This window comes from Ceratotherium simum, chromosome 39 (assembly GCF_057802395.1).
Source record: "Ceratotherium simum simum isolate JZ-2026a chromosome 39, ASM5780239v1, whole genome shotgun sequence".
NCBI lineage: Eukaryota > Metazoa > Chordata > Mammalia > Perissodactyla > Rhinocerotidae > Ceratotherium > Ceratotherium simum.
This window is the reverse complement of record NC_141938.1, coordinates 8,412,277-8,431,555: the sequence shown is the minus strand read 5'-3', so window position 1 is coordinate 8,431,555 and position 19,279 is coordinate 8,412,277. Positions and strand designations below refer to the sequence as shown.

General features: G+C 39.5%; 1 protein-coding gene and 1 pseudogene across 1 annotated transcript; both read left to right on the top strand.

Annotated features, from left to right (window-relative positions):
* Positions 1–1,903: 1,903 nt before the first annotated feature.
* On the top strand, positions 1,904–2,865 carry LOC101395954 (olfactory receptor 7D4-like; annotated as a pseudogene).
* A 13,068-nt stretch (positions 2,866–15,933) lies between these two features.
* LOC101396218 (olfactory receptor 7D4-like) lies at positions 15,934–16,899 on the top strand. Its single transcript, XM_087425282.1, has one exon. It carries the CDS (start codon positions 15,934–15,936, stop codon positions 16,897–16,899), a length of 966 nt encoding a protein of 321 aa, XP_087281408.1.
* The last annotated feature ends 2,380 nt before the right edge of the window (positions 16,900–19,279 follow it).

The following is a 19,279-nucleotide window of genomic DNA, read 5'->3' as shown; positions in this document are numbered from 1 at the left end:
TCTCACTGGCCTTTCAAATCCCTTCCATTCCCAAGCTCTCCAACCCACAAGGAAACTGTGAATTCTGTTTTCTGAGCCCAAAGTGCTTGCCTTATTTCCCCTGGATAACAATTACTCATCCTTCCTCTCACAGCTCAAATATTCATGTTTCAGAGAAGCCTTTCCACCTACCTCCCCAGACTAAATTGTTCCTCAATAACTTTTCTCTCTCTTTAGTTACCTATCATTCTCTAGACATTCAACGACACTGACCTTTTTCAGTCATGGAGAACGTAAACATTTATTATTAAATCTTAAATTTGCCTGTCAATTTTTATGAAGATTTTATTTATAGAAGCTTTGAATATTTGTTATCAAATCTATCAACCATATCTTTCTTGAAATTAACGGCACTGATTTTTAATATAACACATCCTCTCTTCTGAGCATGTACACATGAGCAAACACGCTCACACCTGCTATGAACATTATTTTAATGGTTTTGTGATTTGTTCCCTCTCTTATCTATATAGTTCACATGTTCTTTCCTCTCCTTGGACGAGTCCATCTGGTAGGCCGTCTCTGAAAGGAGGAGCCATAAGGATCTTCAGTAAACAGAAGTGCTGCATGGTCATTGAAAGACATAACAGAGCTGTTTTGTTTATAATGATCAGAATTCCATCCTTAATGACTTCCCTACTTTAAAGGGAATATTGAGAAATGATGGCCATGCAACAAACATTTTTTGTGATGTTAAGAACAGGGCTCGCAATTGTCAAGTGTCCACTGTATGTCACAGAAACCACACTAGAAAAATTTCATGCATCAGGGGCCTGCCCAGTGTCATAGCAGTTAAGATCGCACGTTTCATTTCAGCTACCTGGTGTTTGCTGGTTCGGATCCTGGGCACGGACATACTCACCACTCATCAATCCGTGCTGAGGCGGCATCCCACATAGAAGAGTACAACTCTACGACTATGATACACAACCAGGTACTGGGGCTTTGGGGAGAAAAAAGAAAAAATAAGGAAGATTGGCAACAGATGTGAGTGCAGGGCCAATATTCCTCACACACACAAAAAAAACTACAAGTGTCATCTCATTTAATTCACTCATCAGATTTGCAATGTAGGGAATCTTTACTTCTCCCATTGTATAGGAGAGGTATCTGCACCTAGGAGAGATTAAATAACTTCCTCAAGGTCACGCCGATAGTAAATTGGTGGACCAAAATTCTGTTCCCTGAAGTCTAATTAAAATCCTATTTTCTAAATCAAATCTTTATACAGTACTTTGGTAGAGTTTTATGTCAAAAATAATTGTCATACAAGGAACAGGTTAATGATGATGATGGCCGTCATTTTTCAAGATTCTACTGTCCATAAAGGTATGTCTAAACTTTTGAAAAAAGCTAATAGCAATAAGCACATTTCTAGAAAGAAAAAAAACAAGACACATGAGGGTTAACTGGGACATCAATAGGAAGCGTCGGGTCATAGTATTAAGGTTGTTTGAGTTGAAAACCCATGTTTTAATCACTATTATGTAGTTATTAGAAAGAAGTAACTATGGACATTGCTAAAGAAAAGACCTTAAATGACTTCAATTATGTTGTAAGAGTTGTATCAAAGAAGGAATTGGTTTATGTCCATAGATTTGAATAAAAGAATTAGAACCAGTGAGTAGGAGACAAAAAGAGAGAGATTTCTGCTATATTAAAGAAAGTCTGAATGATCACACATAATTAAAATGGAAATAGGCTACCACTTGACCAATTGAATGACTGTTATTGGAAGGACTCCACAGAGGGTGAAGCTTGTCTACCAAAATGTGGAATCAAGAGATGCTGACTAACTGATCTGCCAGTTGAATGTCCATTGGACCTTGTTTTTGCCTCCTCCTCCAGAAGATGCACCAGCTCCATGGAAGCAGGAAACCACACAGAAGTATCAGAATTCCTCCTCCTGGGTCTCTCAGAGGATCCTGAACTGCATCCCCTACTCTTTGGAGTGTTCCTATCCACATACCTGGTTACCGTGCTTGGGAACCTGCTCATCATCCTGGCCATCAGCTCTGACTCCCAGCTCCACACCCCAGTGTACTTCTTCCTCTCCAACCTGTCATTCATAGACATTGCTTCATCTCCACCACCATCCCGAAAATGCTTCTGAACATCCAGGCACACAGCAAAGACATCTCCTACATAGGGTGTCTCACTCGGGTGTATTTCTTTACGATGTTTGCTGGACTGGACAATTGTCTCCTGACCGTGATGACCTATGACCGGTTTGTGGCCATATGCCATTCCCTGCACTACACAATCATCATGAACCCACACCTGTATGGCCTCCTGGTTCTGATGTCTTGGCTCACCATCTCCTGGGTCTCCCTGTTTCATATTCTACTGATGATGAGACTGACCTTCTGTATAGGCACTGAAATCCCACATTTCTTCTGTGAACTGTCTCAGGTTCTCAAATTAGCCTGCTCTGACATCCTCATTAATAACATCTCCTTGTTTGTGGCCACTGCTCTGCTGGCTGTATTTCCACTCACAGGAATCCTTTTTTCTTACTCACAGATTGTCTCCTCCTTAATGAGGATAGTCTCCATTAAGGGCAAGTATAAAGCATTTTCCACCTGTGGGTCTCACCTCTCTGTGGTCTCCTTGTTCTATGGGGCAGGGCTGTGGGTCTACCTGAGTTCTGCTGTGACCCATTCTTCCCAGAGAAGCTCGATTGCCTCAGTGATGTACACCATGGTCACCCCCATGCTGAACCCATTCATCTACAGCCTGGGAAACAAGGATGTGAAGGGAACCCTGGCAAGGCTCCTCAGCTGGGCAGCCTCCTGTCTGTCATGGGTCACTGGCCTCAGAATTTAGTGGACACGGTGGGTCCCAAGACAAATGTTGCACCTTTCAATCTCCTGGTTTTTTTCTCCCCTAAAAGATATGCTCGATTTCTTCAATTCCTAATTCCGCTTTAATTGGTTTTGGTATTCATTTCTCTTCAACAACATCCACAGTAAATTCTCCTTGACTTTTCTTGTTTATACACTGCCTATAAAGTTCCGTGTTGTTCAACTGCCTTGCAGTCATTCATAAGATTTCTAACTTTCGACTTAAAGCACTTATCGTATGAAGTGCTGACATGGTTTTCCCCAAAACAATCCTCTCAAAAGTTGATATTCGATACCTTCATTTAGTTGTAGGCTTGTTTTTCCAGAACAAATGTATTGAAAATTATATTTCAGTCACGAGTGCTTACCACATACATGCTTCACATGCATGACTTTATTTCATCCTGAAACCATTTCTTTGAGATATTCTCTCTCATTCACTCCACCTTTCAAAAGAATAGATTGAGGTTGAGTTGGACTCTAACTTGGCTATCTGACACTGACTTTGCTATCCTATGTTTCATAAGAACAGTGATGTGATTTTCAACTTCAAAGTAGGAATGTAAATTTAAAAACTGTTTTTTTCAGATGATTCATACTAATAATAATAGGTATTGGTATCTGAGGTGTTGCTTCATTCTTTGTGATCCTTCCTTCCTTACTTTCTGAATTACCTTCTTTTATTTGACTTTTATTTCCCACTGTTGAAATTTTGAGATACACCCTCCAAGATCTTAAAACATGTAATAATGGATACAATTGAATCACAATTGTTTTCTCACATGGTTTAATTTTTGGAGGGGCTCTCTGCAGGTGCAATCACAATTGTCGTTACACACGTGTGGAAGGTGATGAAAACATAGTTCACTTTTTGAGAGGGATGTTGATGGAATTGAGTCTGCAGGGAAGGATGGAGTAGTAGAAGCTGTTGATACTCATACACGTTCTCTGGAATTGTCTTACCATCTCCATCGCATGACTGCCAATGGCCAACACAAACTGGACCCTATTTTGCCCAATAGGTAGTGGCAGAAATGACACAGAATTATGCTCCTGTATCAGAGACAGTTCTTGAAGGAGAGGTGCAGGGTATGCCATCTCCTTCACTTTTTACCTGGAATAATTCTGAGGTAGATTGTGTATCGTTTTCCAGAATTTCCTCACAGGATGAAACTGCTCATTTCCTGTGGTAGCTGACAATGCAGGCTTTATTGGATGTATTTTCTTTCTTGTCTCCACTTCTCCTGTCTCCTATCTATTTGTTGCACCTTCCAATAAAGTACTTGTATATGAATCCTAGGCTTAATATCTGCTTCTGTCGAAACTGAAACTAACGCAGGTGATAAAGATTCTGATGTATAAAGACAATATCATGAAAGGATTTAGGGACTCTGAGAGCAAAAAAAGGAACTAATTATTGGAGACATATTCAGTACTGCAAAATTACTGAACAATGCAATTTGCTAGAAGTGAAAGACTTATTTTATGTGGCTTCAATTCAAATTGATTCCATTAAGTTTAATCCAATGTGCATTTATTGTCTACTGTGTACAAATCAAGGAGGGAACCAAAGAGACACAAACGATTGCAATTCAGAGGGGTGAGCATAATAATATTCTTGTGTAATAGATCCTGTGGAAAACAAAGGTAAAAATTTTCAACTGACCTTGAGTAATTCCAGGAAAAGCTCTTTAGAAATTTCTTTTTTTTTTTTTTTTGAGGAATATTGGCTCTGCACTAACATATGTTGCCAAACTTCCTCTTTTTCTTTTTTCTCCCCAAAGCCCCAGTATGTAGTTGTATATCGTAGTTATAGAATTCTGGATCTCGTATATGGGATGCCACCTCAGTATGGTTTGATGAACAGTCAGTAGGTCCGAGCCCAGGATTTGACCCGCCGAACTCTGGGCCGGTGAAGCAGATCGTGTGAACTTAACCACTATGCCACCGGGCTGGCCCCAGAGACATTTATTTTTTAATGTTTTTACTAAAGTATAATTTACATACATGAAATTCACCCCTGATACTTGAAATTCAATGATTTTAGTACATTTATAGAGTTATGCAATTATTACCACAATTTAGTTTTAGAATATATCTATCACCTCAAAAAGTACCCTTGTGTCATTTGCAGTTAATTCCTATTCCCACCTCAGCCCTGGGAAACCACTTATCACTTTCTGTCTCCATAAATTTGCTTCTTTATAAATATTTTACATAAAAGGAATCATCCATCATGTGGTCTTTTTATCTCCCCTTTTCTACATAGCACATGTTTTTGTGGCTAAGCCATGTGGAAGTACGTATCAATATTTTGTTCCTTTTAATTACAGAATAGTACTCTGTTGTAGGTATACACCACATTTGCTTATCCTGCTACTAGTTGACGGACATTTGGATATTTGCAGTTTGGGGTTATTATAAATAATGCCGCTATATTTATTTGTGAATGTGTCTCTGTATTGACATGCATTTCCATTTCTCTTGCATAGATGCTTAGGAGTGCAATTACTGCTCTATTTGATAAATTTATGTTTAAATTTGAAGAAAAATGGCAAATTATTTTCTCAATTGGCTGCACCAATTTACATTCCCACCAGGAAAGTATGAAGGTTCCAGTTTTCTCACATCTGCCAACATGTGCTTATCAGGAAAAGACTTTTAATAGGAGAAGATGCTTGAATGTTGGACAAGAAATAATGAGTATAAATTTAACTAGAGAGTAGGTTCGGTGACATTCAAGAGTGAGGCATATCAGGAAGACATATGGAATTTATAACTGAAATATTAGACATAGGATTGGCTATGTAGATAGAGGAGAGATCATTGAGAGTAAAATTCGACATACTAAGGATTTTATAAGCTGTTGAGCATCAGAGCCATGCTGCAATCATACATATAATAAGGTGACTTTAGAATTGTCCTGATTAGAGAAAATTGGAGGTAAAGGGAACAGTTAGGAGGCTGTGGAAGTAGTCCAGGGGAGAGATGATGTGGACCTGACCTAATCCAGCAGTAATGAGATGGGTAGATTTTGGAAGAAAGATGTATGTTACCTAATGCTGCTGCAAACAAATTGCCATAAGCCTAGTGGCTAAAGGACACAAAATTATTCTTACAATTCTGCAGGTCAAAAATCTAAAATGTAGAAGCAGGCTTGTTTTCCTTCTGGAGGCTCTAGAGGAGAATCTGCTTCCCTATATTTTTCCAAATTCTAGAGGCCCCCTGCATTCATTGGCTCATGGCTCCTTCCTCCATTCAAAGTCAACAGATTAGCCTCTTCAAATCTCACTCTAGCCCTGCTGCCTTCCTCTTCTAAGGATGTTTGTGTTACATTGAGACCAACCAGGCAGTTCAGGATGGTTTCCATCTCAAGACCCTTAACTTAATTATATTTGCAAAGTGCCTTTTGCCATCTATGGTAACACAGTCACAGGTTCTAGAGATTAGTATAGGGACATCTTTTGGAGTGTATTATTCAACCTACCACAAGATATGTGCATGTGTTAGAATTTGCCAACAATTGATTGATAAGGCCTTGAGCTGAGAAGGTGGAGGGTCTATCACGACACTCTCTGTTGATTTTCATTGGGCATGATCATGTCATGGTCTTGGCTCATGTAAAGATAAGGCTGAACAGACAGGTCTTTTTCGTTGGTAAGTTATAGAAGAGAATTTCCTGATTCATCTGATCATAAGTGAGCAGAGGCTCCACTGGACACTGGACACAGGGGCTCAAATACTCTGAGGATGTCCTGTCAGATTATCAGCTTTCTTTTCTCAGACTAGCTATCCCCACATGGACACAGACACAGAAACCAGCAGCTCTCACAACTCACACCTCACAGCTTCACTACTAAAGAGGAACTGGATTTATTTTAGCTCCTCTTGTGTAAAAAAAATCTCAGAAAGGGATTATAATTGACACAATCTTGTCCTCTTCCCACCTTAGACCAATCAACCATGGTTAGGAGGCAATGTCACTGGCAGCCCTTTCAGAACCATATTTGCTGATTCAATTTATCAACCTATTTTTAATAAGTATTTACTACGTGTCAGTCATTAGTGTAGGCTCAACTCCACAGAATAAAGAGGATCAAGAGTGTGGGGAGAGCAGCTGGTCATGTTATAAATGATGGTCTAATAAACATCATTGAGAAAGCTACATTTGGGAAGACGGTGACTGACTTAGGTGAGTGCATACCTGAAGAAAGAGTGCCCCAGCCAGAAAGTAGGTTAATACAAAGGCCCTGAGGTGGACGATGGCTTGGGGGAAATTGGCTAGAGCAGAGAGGGTGAGGGGGAGCACAGTAGAAGAGGAGGACAGGTATCAGGGGCTGATCATGTGAGGCTTTCTCTGCCATTAAAGGACTTTTGCTTCATTTACTCTGACTAACATAGGCAGTCATTGCAGGGTTTTGAGGAGATACATGATATGATTAGGAATTTAAAAGGTCATTCTAGCTGCCGGTTTGAGAATGGATTGTAGTATGTGAAGAATACTGCCTGGAGCTGAACCCATCAAGCAAGTTGAAACATAGGTAGCTAGGACCGAGGAGATGGTAGTTTAAGGATAAAAAGAGGTCAGTTGGGCTATATTTTGAAGGTAGAGACAAGATAATTTGTTGCCAGGCAGGATGTAAGTGTGAGAGTAAGAGAGGAAACAAGAATGGCTCCAGGATTTGGAGCCAGAACAACTGAAAGGATGGGATTGCATCTAAGGAGACAGGGCGGGCTGTGAGCGGAGCAAATTTGAGAAGGAATGGGGACATCAGAAGTTTAGGCTTTGAAATGTCAAAACTGAAATATTTTAAGTAGATAAATGTTATATGATTCCACTCATATGAAGAACCAAAAGTAGTCAAATTCATAGAGTCAGAAAGTAGAATGGTAGGTGTCAGGAGTTGTGGGAGGAGGATGGGGAGTTAGTGTTTAATGTGGATAGAGTTTTAGTTTGGGAAAATGAAAAATTTCTTGAAACAGATGGTGGCAATAGTTGCCCATCAATGTGAATGTACTTAATGCCAAGGGTACAGAATTGTAGACTTAAAAATGGTTGGAATCGTACATTTTATATTATATAAATTTAACCACAATAAAAAAGATGAAGTAACACAAAATAAATGGAAAAAGATTGTGACGTCTTTCATATAATATTTCCACTATCATTATAAAATAATAAACACTGGCTCAGATTTTTCGGATAAAAATTTTAACATTAGTCCTCAACTGTCTTTATGAAGATTTCTAACCCACGACAATATAGACATTTTGGTCTATATAATTCTTTGTTGTAGGGGCTGTCTTGTGTATGGGATGATTTTTAACAGATCCCTGTCATCTATACACCAGATGCCAGCACTGAGTTTTGATCACCAGAAATGTCTCCAGATATTGCCAGTTCTCCTGAAGGGGTCTAAAGCAGCCTGATTGAGACCGACTGTAGTAGAACCATTCCATGGGTGCCAGAGTTGATGGTGGGAGCTTTCACAGTATGGGAATAAAAGGAAGAGCAATATTTTAGGAAGAATAAAACATCAGTTGAGTCTTGGAAAAGGTGAGGTGAGGAGTGAACAGAACATCCTATTGATAATATTATCTCACAGGTCAAATGTGTTGGTCTGGTGATCATCCGTCTCCACGGGTGGCAGCATAAATCAAGTAACTGTACAGAAAGAGGGAGAAGTTCCTGTTGAGAGAATCAGGAGCTAGACAGACAAGCTGATGCTTGGCTGAATCCTACCTACGATCCTTCAGTTCTCAGTTATGGGGCCCCACTTCGTATATGCTCTCATTGGACACAATACCATCCATCACAGCCTTAGCCACCATTGTAATTAAATATTTATTTGTATAATTATTTTATTAATGACTGCCTCTTAAAAATCTCCATCTGAACATTGAAGCCCATCTATTTCTAACTTTTGGGGGAAATTATGCTACCCCTGTTACTTTCTTTATCCTGTATATTCCAATGTCTGTGTGCAATGTTATAATTTCCAATGTCATGGGAATGCTCCACATTCTCATGTCTTTCAGAGAAAATGAAACTCAAGTATTGAGCCGTAGTCTCCTTTAGGTATTGCTCCCAACTTTTGGAGAATTTGGTCTATACTCGTTACTTCCATTTCAACTCTGTTCACTCTCTCTTCAACCAATTCTTTTAGAGTCTTTCTACTTCCATCACATTTGCTCTCCCTGAGGTCTGCAGTAACCTCCTGTGATATTTCCAATATGTTCTCAGGGATGTTTCCATTCTTCCAAATGCTTGATTTTTCAGTAACAATATTACTCATGGTTGCATTCCCCTTCTGGAAATAGGGACCTTCCTCATGCATTTCATTTTTGTGACAATGGGACTCTGAGGCACATGTCTATTGGGCTCCTCGTAACATTAACACACCCTTGAGGGAGAAACTCCTAACTTTGAAATTAAATCCTGTGAAGAGGAGGCAAGAATTAGGGCAGTATCTTAAGGAACCCTGGGAGACTCCCTTGAAGGAAGATGAAGGAACTTTTTTAATCTCCAGAGGAATGATCTTGTTGACTGCAAATGTTGCATGTACCAGACTAGAAGGAATAATTGGAAGAAAGAAATTCCTCTCTCTCCACAGCTATCTTCAGGGAAAATGAAGTGGCCAAAACTTTTGTTTCTACTATTCTCTTTCTATTCTCTCTCTTTCTCTCTATTCTCTCCCAAGGGAGCTTAACCATTTAAAGAGTAGAAGGAATATAGAACAATTTATGTAATGAGGAGGTCTATAATTCAACTCCCAAGACTCTGGAAACTTTAAATAATGTTCCATTGTACCCAAGGCAAACCATATTGGGCCTCCCAGAGATATAAGTTATGAATTCCCTCCCTAGAACATCTCCTAGCACTTTCTATGGAAAAATCACTGTAGGAGAAAGAACCAGGGCGCCCAGGGTTTCCATGATGCCATCTGAAAGAGCCAGTGTGTCCTAGTAAAGGCTGCGGGTGTGGTGCAGGAGGGGAGATGTAAACAGTGGAGGAAATCTTTTATTAGATCAGAGTACAAGGGACACAAATAAGTGTGTCTCCAAATGTCTCCAGACCAGGAGCATCAGCATCACTTGGGAGCTTGGTAGACATGCAAATTCTTGTCCTTCATCCCAGATCTACTAAATCAGAAACTCCAGGGACAGGCCCAGCCATTTGTGTTTAGTAAGCCATCTAGGAGGATCTTACGCATGGTTAAAGTTTGAAAACAACTGCCGTAGGGAATTTGTTGAAATGCGTGATAATGGACCCACACGGGGCTGCATGTTCAGACATGTGAGGGCTCTCCACCTCCATAATCTTATCACAAATAATCATACATTTGTCTTTTTCTTTACAATGCTTATGTCCCTTTCTTTTTCATCTTATGCATTTATTTGAAATATTAGAATAATATTAAATACGGTTCATAGCAGCAATCCTTGCATGTTCATTAATTGTCACTTCTGAATGCTTCCATGTTCAAAAACACATTATGTCCCATGAAAAATGCACATTATTTATCATCTGAAAGATATATCCTTATTTTCCTTTTTCAAGAGCCTGCATCCGCACACACACACATACCCCACCATTTGCAGCAATGGCTGTTAAAATTGTCAAATACATTTGATTGTTTTTAAACATCTAGCGTTTGTATTGATATATTTACGCAATAAATGAATGTAAATAGATATCCTAATATGGAAGCATATTTAAATTCCTGGGATGAGCATTGTTGACTTATGATGTATTGTTTTTTAAGATACTTATCAAGATTGCCTTAAAAACAAACAAACAAACAAGCAAAAAAACAAACTTACAGATGCAGAGAACAGATTGGTGGTCACAAAGTAGGGAAGAATGGGTGAAGGTTGTCAAAAGGTACAAATTCGTGGGGCCAGCCCGGTGGCACAAGCAGTTAATTGTGCACACTCTGCTGTGGTGGCCCGGGGTTCACTGGTTCAGATCCTGGGTGCACACCAACGCACCACTTGTCAAGCCATGCTGTGGCAGCCTCCTATATAAAGTGGAGGAAGATGGGCAAGGATGTTAGCCGAGGGCCCGTCTTCCTCAGCAAAAATAGAGGAGGATTGACAGATGTTAGCTCAGGGCTGATCTTCCTCAAAAAAAAAAAAAAAAAAGGTACAAATTCGTGTTATAAGTCACAAGATGTAATATACAGAACAGTGACTAGAGTTAATAATATCGTATTGTATATTTGAAAGTTGATACTAGAATAGAATTTAAAAATTCTCGTCACAAGAAAAACACTTGTAATTATCTGTGGTGATGGACGTTATATAGACTATATTGTTATATTGTGGTGATAATTTCCCAACATATACAAATACTGTATCATTAAGTTGTATACCTGAAAATAACATAATGTTATATGTCAATTGATTTTCAATCAAAAGAAAAGTTGATACAAGTGTGTCAAGGGATGGACTCTAGTGAATGCCATGCTGCATTGCCTATATCCTCCTTCTGGATTAAGGGTTTATTATTTCAGATGCATGGGGTGCAGCCAGCTGATAGCCCTCAGCCCTAAAGGGAGCTGCCTCACTCAAGCTCAACACCACTCAGATCTCTTGCTGTGAGAGCATTACTGACAAACAGCCATCTGCATTCACCACTGTGTTTGTACTGAGGTTGCTTCTGGGATGCTCCCAGCCACTGACTGAGCACAGCAGGTACCAGTGCATGCCCATGGCCATGGTCACACAATGACATTGATGACCATGGTCAATTACACCTGCCAGGATGGTGACTCCTCTTCTTGGCATGAGGGACCTGAAGTCCCAGGCAGCAGCACAGCTTGAAGTTTAATAGGACTTTGGCCATGTCTCTGAAAATGTGACTCCCTTAGAGGTCAGATTTCTAAACCTGCAGAGGCCAGATTTGTGGAGACCTGAAGGAAAAACTCCCCAAGCGGTTCATGGGAGTGATGTTAGATGGAGCTGCTTCTACTTCCAACCCTTGGTTTATGGATTCAAGTATTCTCTAAATTGGAGATACAGCACATTATGATTTGTTGATTTATAGTGTATACAGCATCCTGCGAATTATGTAGTCAGCACTCCCTGTCTATTCAAGTGTCTGTGTGAAATATGATCATTCTCTGTGAAATTAAACATTTTCCCTTACTTTCCACTACAAAAATTTCTGAACTCTCTCATATTTGTTACTCTCTTCAGATTGTGTTTTAACCTTGCCCTCCCCTTCTCTAACAAACTTTATATAAGATTTATATTTATCACCTAAGTTATCTCAATACACACTCTTCAGCCCACTCTACGTGGATTATTTCTGCTCCTGCCCCTCCATTTAGAGATAAGAAATGGAGCCCTCCCTAATATCAGTGGAGGCCTCCATGTCACCAGCAAATGTCAAGAGATATTTTTCAGTCCTCACTTGGTTAGTCCTTTTAACAAAAACAAAACTATTAGCCACTCTGCTTTTCTTTAGAAAGATCTCTTTGCCTCCATGACATTGCAGAGACCAAGTGACTCACAAAATCTCCCAGGATTCTTCAAGGGAACATCATTGAAAGTTGGTTCCTGGTTTTGCTTCTTGTAGAAATTATATTTCCCATAAGGGACAATTTGTAATTTTTAAGTCAAATCAAAGAAAGAAGAGTCTCTCCTTGAAAGAAAAAAGTCCATTTCCCACCTTTGATGCTGGCCAGGCACAATGTTGGCTGAAATTTTCCCATTCTCTTATCTTTGCATCCCAAGGGAGCTGAATTATTTGGAACAAAGTAAGTCAATAGAACAATTTATATAATGAGGAGCTCTGAGATTTCAACCCTTGAGACTCTGGAAACTTTAACCATGTTTCTGTCGCCCCTTACCAATAACTCTCTGATCCTAGCCAAATAAACCAACTGGGCTTCCCAGGGACAGACCTCAGAGAACAAAAAGCTTCAGTCTTAATGATCAGAGAGGGTCAGTGTATCCAATGAGGACTGGTGAAGCAAGAAAAAAAGAGGAGAGAAAGTGGGTGCTGGGGTTTACCTCTAGAGTAATGAGACTGAGACGGTCTCACATTTATTTAGTCTACAGTGGTGAAGTCTCTGTACTTTGAAGATACTTTAGTTTCCACTGAGCCCAGTCTTTTCCAGTGCTTGTTCTGTTTCTTTCTCTCTCTTTTTGGAATCTATGGATTTTCTGTGCTAAGAGTTATTTTCTGGAGAATCCCCACCTCTTCTCTACTCTTTCCCGTAATTGTAGGCTCCTGTTGGATTTCCTGAGTTCAATCATTTATTCACTGACTACTCACTGGAGATCTATTATGCATGAGGTATTGTCTACTTCATTCCATATGTGAATGGATTTTTCTATTTCCTAACAATTTTTGCAGTGGGTTTGCCTTACTGATAGCACTTAATAGTTCTATATTGATTGTTGTTTTTGTTTAACTTGAATGATCACGATATAGTCTACTGTAATTATTTCTGATGTTTGGTACTCAGCCCAGTTTCCTTTTCTCATCTTACCAATGTCTTTTTAATGTTGAGGAGAAAATCCAGTGATTGAAACTGGAGTAGACTGCCTTGGTCTGTTCATGAATTTAACACAGATATTTTAGCGTTTGATGTAGAATATCCTGTTTGCTGTACTTTTAAAACTACCATTTTTGTTTTTTTGTGAGGAAGATCAGCCCTGAGCTAACATCTGATGCCAATCCTCCTCTTTTTACTGAGGAAGGCTGGCCTTGAATTAACATCTGTGCCCATCTTCCTCTACTTTATATGGGACCCCAGCCCATGTAACCCGGGGCTGCTGCAGCGGAGCACGCGCACTTAACCGCTTATGCCACGGGGGCGGCCCCAAAACTACCATTCTTTATTGGGTTTAGAAATTGTCCTTGGTTTCCTCATTTAGCGAAAGGCTCTGTCCTGCCTGGCTGCTAACCACAGTGATGACTGTTACATTTTCTCAAATGCATTTTCTATTGTGATTATGGTTGTGATTTCTCCTCATTGGCCTATTTTTGTGATGAATTATTTTAGCAAACATCCTAGTATTACACCAGTTTCCCATTCATAGAACAAGGATTACTTATACAGGATGGATTATTCTCTTAATATAGATGTGAATAAATTTGATTTAACTTTAATATTGAATTTTGTGTCTATATCCAGGCATATGTGAGATTGAAGATTTCTTTTTTGTGTCATAGTTGACACTTGGTCTCATTCTTTATTATACATGTAACCTTTGTATGTGTTGAGCACCTACTATGTGCCAGGCACCATGGCACTCCCTGGAAAGACAATGGTGAGCAAAAAGAGTCACATTCTCTGACCCACAAATAAACATAACATTAGCAACATGAGATGCACATCAAGGAATTGCACAGGATGCTGGACTTGTGGGCCTCCCCGACTCTGTCCTCCTGACCATCCCTCTCTGTTTTCCATCTCACTAAACTCTCAAGTCCCTTCATTCACAAGCTCTCTGGCCCACAGTTTAAACAAGAATTCAGTTCTCTCAGCCCAAAACTCTTGACTTTTCCTTATTTCCCCTGGCTAACGCTTACCTATCCTTCATTTCACAGTTCAAATATTCACATTTCAGAAAAAGACTTCTTCACCCACCTACCCAGACTAAATTTGTCTACACTGACTTTTGCTCTCTTTAATTAATGAGGAATCTCTCGGCATTAAAAACAGGGACCTTATTTTTATCATGGAGCATGTAGACATTTATAATCACTTCTTAAATTTCCTTGCAAATTTTAGGATGATTTGATTTCTAGAAGTTTTGAATATTTTTAAATCATATCTATCACCTATATTTTTTGCAATTAATTGTGCTGATTTTTAGTACAACACTCCCCACTTCTGAGCATGTACACATGAGCACACATGAGAACACACACTTTGCTTTTTATTTTAAAGCTTTGTGATTTGTTCCCTCCTCTTATCTTTATTGTTCACATACTTTTCTCTCTCCTGGAAAGAATCCACCTGGCAGGCAGTTTCTGAAACAGGGAGCCATAGGGATCTTTATTAATTAGAAATGCTGCATGGCAGTGAAAAGAGATAACAGGTCTGTTGTGTGTATAATGATCAGAATTCCATCTTGAGTGACTGTCACAGTTTAAGAGGAATAATGATAATGATAGTCACACAAGACTGATTTGTTGTGATGTTAAGAACAGAAGCTCACATTTATCAAGTGTCCAGTGTATGACACAGGAACCACATGAAAAACTACATGCATCATCTCATTTAATTCACTCATCAGTCTTACAACGTAGGGAATATTTACTACTCCCATTGTAGAGGTGAGGTATCTGTCACAAGGAGAGATTAAATAACTTTGCCAAGGTCACACCAGTAGTGAATTGGTGGAGCAAACTTCTATTCTAGGAAGTCTCACTCCAGATCCCATTTTCTAAAGCACATCTCTGTCCTGTACTTTGGGAGAGTTAGACACCAAATATAATTGTCATAAAGAGAACATAATAATAATGATAATAATACTTATCATTTACTGAGATCCTACTGTGCACAAAGGCATTTCTAAACCCAAGAAAGAAGGTAAAAGCAGTAACCACACTTTTAGAAATAAAATAAATAAGGCACTTGAGTGTAAACTATGACATGGATAGGAAGCATCAAATCATAAAATTAAAGTTATTTGAGTTGAGAACCCTCATCTTAATAAGTATCAGAGCTATTTGAAGGAGAAAGTATGGAGATTATCAGAGAAAACATACTAAATGACTTGAACTATTTTGGAAGGGTCATATCATAGAAGAAATTGGTTTATGTCCATAGCCTCAAATGGAATTAGAATCAGTGTATAGGAGAAAAAAAGAGATTTCTGCTAAATTTCAATAAGGCTAAATAATTACATTTCCAAAGGAAATGGGCTCCCACTTGACTTAGTGAATCACTGTCATTGGAAAGACTCAACAGAGAGTGAAGTTTGTCCACCTAAAGGTGGAATCAAGAGGTGCTGACCAGCTCAGAAGCCAGTTGGATGTTCACTGAACATTGCTTTTGCCTCCTTCTCCAGCAGACACACCAGCTCGATGGAAGCAGGAAACCACACAGAAGTATCAGAATTCCTCCTACTGGGCCTCTCAGAGGATCCTGAACTTCAACAGCTTCTCTTTGGAGTGTTGCTGTCCATGTACCTAGTCACCATTCTTGGGAACCTCCTCATCACCTTGACCATCATCTCTGACACCCATCTCCACACTCCCATGTATTTCTTCCTCTCCAATCTATCTGTTCTTGACATCTGCATCATCTCCACCACTGTCCCGAAGATGCTGGTGAACATCCAGGCACAGAGAAAAGACATCTCCTACATAGGATGCTTCACTCAGCTCTATTTTTTTATAACTTTTGCTTTACTGGACGGTTTGCTCCTGACTGTGATGGCCTATGACCGGTTTGTGGCCATCTGCCACCCGCTGCACTACATGGTCATCATGAACCCACACCTCTGTGTCCTCCTGGTTCTGATGTGCTGGTTTATCATTTTCTGGGTCTCCCTGCTTCACATTCTACTATTGAGGCAGCTGACCTTCTGCATAGGTACTGAAATTCCACATTTCTTCTGTGAGCTGGCTCAAGTTCTCAAATCAGCCTGCTCTGACACTCTCTTCATTAACATCACCATATATGTGGCAACTGTACTCCTGGGTGTATTTCCTCTCACTGGAATCCTCTTCTCTTACTCTCAAATTGTCTCCTCTATAATGAGAATCTCCTCAGCAGGAGGAAAATATAAAGCATTTTCCACCTGTGGGTCTCACCTCTCTGCGGTCTCCTTGTACTACGGGACAAGCCTGGGTGTCTACTTCAGTTCTGCTGTGACCCATTCTTCCCACAAAAGCTCGATTGCCTCAGTGATGTACACTGTGGTCACCCCCATGCTGAACCCCTTCATCTACAGCCTGAGGAACAAGGATTTAAAGGGGGCCCTGGGAAGGCTCCTCCACCATGCTGCCTCTTGTCTGTCATGGGTCACTGGCCTCAGAACAAAGTGAACATGCTGGGGCCCAAAGCAAATATTATGAATTTAAACTCCTTGTTCTTTTTCTCCCCTAAAAGACATGCTTCATTTCTTCCAATCCCAAAGCACCTATGACTGTCCTTTTATTTGTTTTTGTGTAGTTTCTCCTCAGTAACTTCCTCAGTCATTCCTTTTTGACTTTTCTTCCCTATTTGTAGACCATGAAACTCTATCTTTGGTCAGCTTTCTTACAGCCATTCCTGAGATTGCCAACATTAGGAACGAAGCACTTATATCATGTGATTGCATCGTTTCCCCCAAAAATTGTCTTCTCAATTGTTGATATCTTCACTTTAATTTGATTGTGTGTTTGTTTTTCCTGAAAGAAATGGAATGAAAATCATACAATAGTCATGGCCAATGTGCTGGCCATATTACTTCTCTTCCTGTTCCTTTACCTGTACCATTTTAAGTAATCCTGACAACATTTCCTTGAGATTTTTTTTCTCATTTACTCCATATTTCAGAGAAAGAGATTGAAATTGGGATGGACTCTAATCTGGAAATCTGACACTGAGCCCACGTTCTAACTCTGCTATCATACTTTTCACGAAAACAGTGATGTGATTTCCAGCCTCAAGAGTAGGAATCTAGATTTGAAAGCTACTTTCTCCAGGTGATTCATAGGAATATATTACATAGGACAACTCTGAGATATCACTTCACACGTTGCCTCCCTTCCTGCTTCTTTCTTTTCTTCCTCTTCTTTCCTGTGTTATTGGACTCTTATTTCTCATCATTTCAGTTTTACTGCACACCCCAAGATCCCAAAACACTTAATACTGAATATAATAGAGTAAGACGTTTCCTCTCCCATGGTTTATTTTGGGAGGAAGATACTCCCTGGAGGTGCCATCAGGAATGATAGTGACACACTGGTGGAATGCATTCAGAACTTAGGTCACTTTTTGAGAAGAATATTGAAAGAACTGAGTCTTCAGTGAAGGGTGAAGTAGTAGAAGCTGTCAGCATTTCTCCCACGTTCCGTGGGATCTTTTCACCATCTCCATTGCATGATTACCTGACTGTCAATAGTTCACAGCAGGTGGAACATGCTTTTCCCATTGTATGACGGCAGAAGTGACAGGGAATTATGCCCACCAGAAACAGCTCTTGATGGAGAGGTGGAGGGTATACCATCTCCTTCACCCCTTTGCTGGGATCATTTTGAAGTCCAGATTTTGTGCCATTTTCCATGATTTCCATACAGGATGAAAACTCTGCTCAGTTATTGTGGGAGCTGACGTCAGGTAAGCTTTATTGGGTGCATTTTCTTCCCTATATCACTTCTCTCTCTAACCCGTGTTCCATGTTTACTACTCCTTCCAATAAAGTGCTTGCATATGAATCCTTCGCTCAGTGTCTGCTTCTGGGGGAAAAATCCAAAACAGGTGATACAAGCTGTGAAGGGTATCAAAACAATGTCATGAATGGAACTTTGGACTTTTGGGAAAAGAAGAAATGAAGAAACCAAGAATTGCGTATCTAGAAAATCTTCATGTTCCAGAAAAAACATAATTTGTTAGTGAGGAAAAACCTATTTGATGTGGCTTTCATTCACTTTGATTCTGTTAATTTTAATCCAGTGGGTATTTTTTCCTACTGTATACAAATTGAAGAGGGGCCCAAAGAGGTAGCCAGGATTGCAACACAGAGTGGTGAATATAATAATACTTGGGTGCCATAGAGCATGCTGAAAACAGAGGTAAAACTGTTGAATTAGCTCAAGTAATTCCAGAGAAAACTTTACAAAGTTGATTTTACAGATTCACTGATATTTAATTAACATACCATGAAATTTTCCCATTGAAAATGTAATTCAATAATATCAATAAATTTATAGTTATGCAACCATCATAATAATTCAGTTTTAGAACATTTGTGTCATCCCAAAAAGTTACCTTGTGCCCATTTACACTTTATTCCCACTCCTGCCTCCATCCTAGGCAATCACTTATCTACTTTCTGTCTCTATAAATTGGTCTTTTCTAGATATGTTATATAAATGGAATCACACAATATGTGATCTTTTGTATCTGGCTTCTTTCATCTAGCATAATGGTTTTGAGGGTAATCCACGTAGAGACACATATCAGTGTTTTGTTTCTTATAATTGCAGAATAGTATTCAAATGTGTGGATATATCATATTCTGTTTATCCACTTACCAATTGACAGGTATTTGGATATTTCCAGTTTGGGTTATTATGAACACTTGCATACATGTCTCTGTGTTCACATGTGTTTTTATTTCTCTTGGGTAGATAATGCAGAGTGTAAGTACTTGGCTATGTTGTAAATTTATGTTTGTTGCTTAAGAAACTGCCAAAATGTTTGCAAAGTGGCTTCACCATT

Bases quoted from the DNA above. Each gene is read 5' to 3' on its own strand.
- LOC101396218 (XM_087425282.1), top strand. From the start codon at position 15,934: ATGGAAGCAGGAAACCACACAGAAGTATCAGAATTCCTCCTACTGGGC.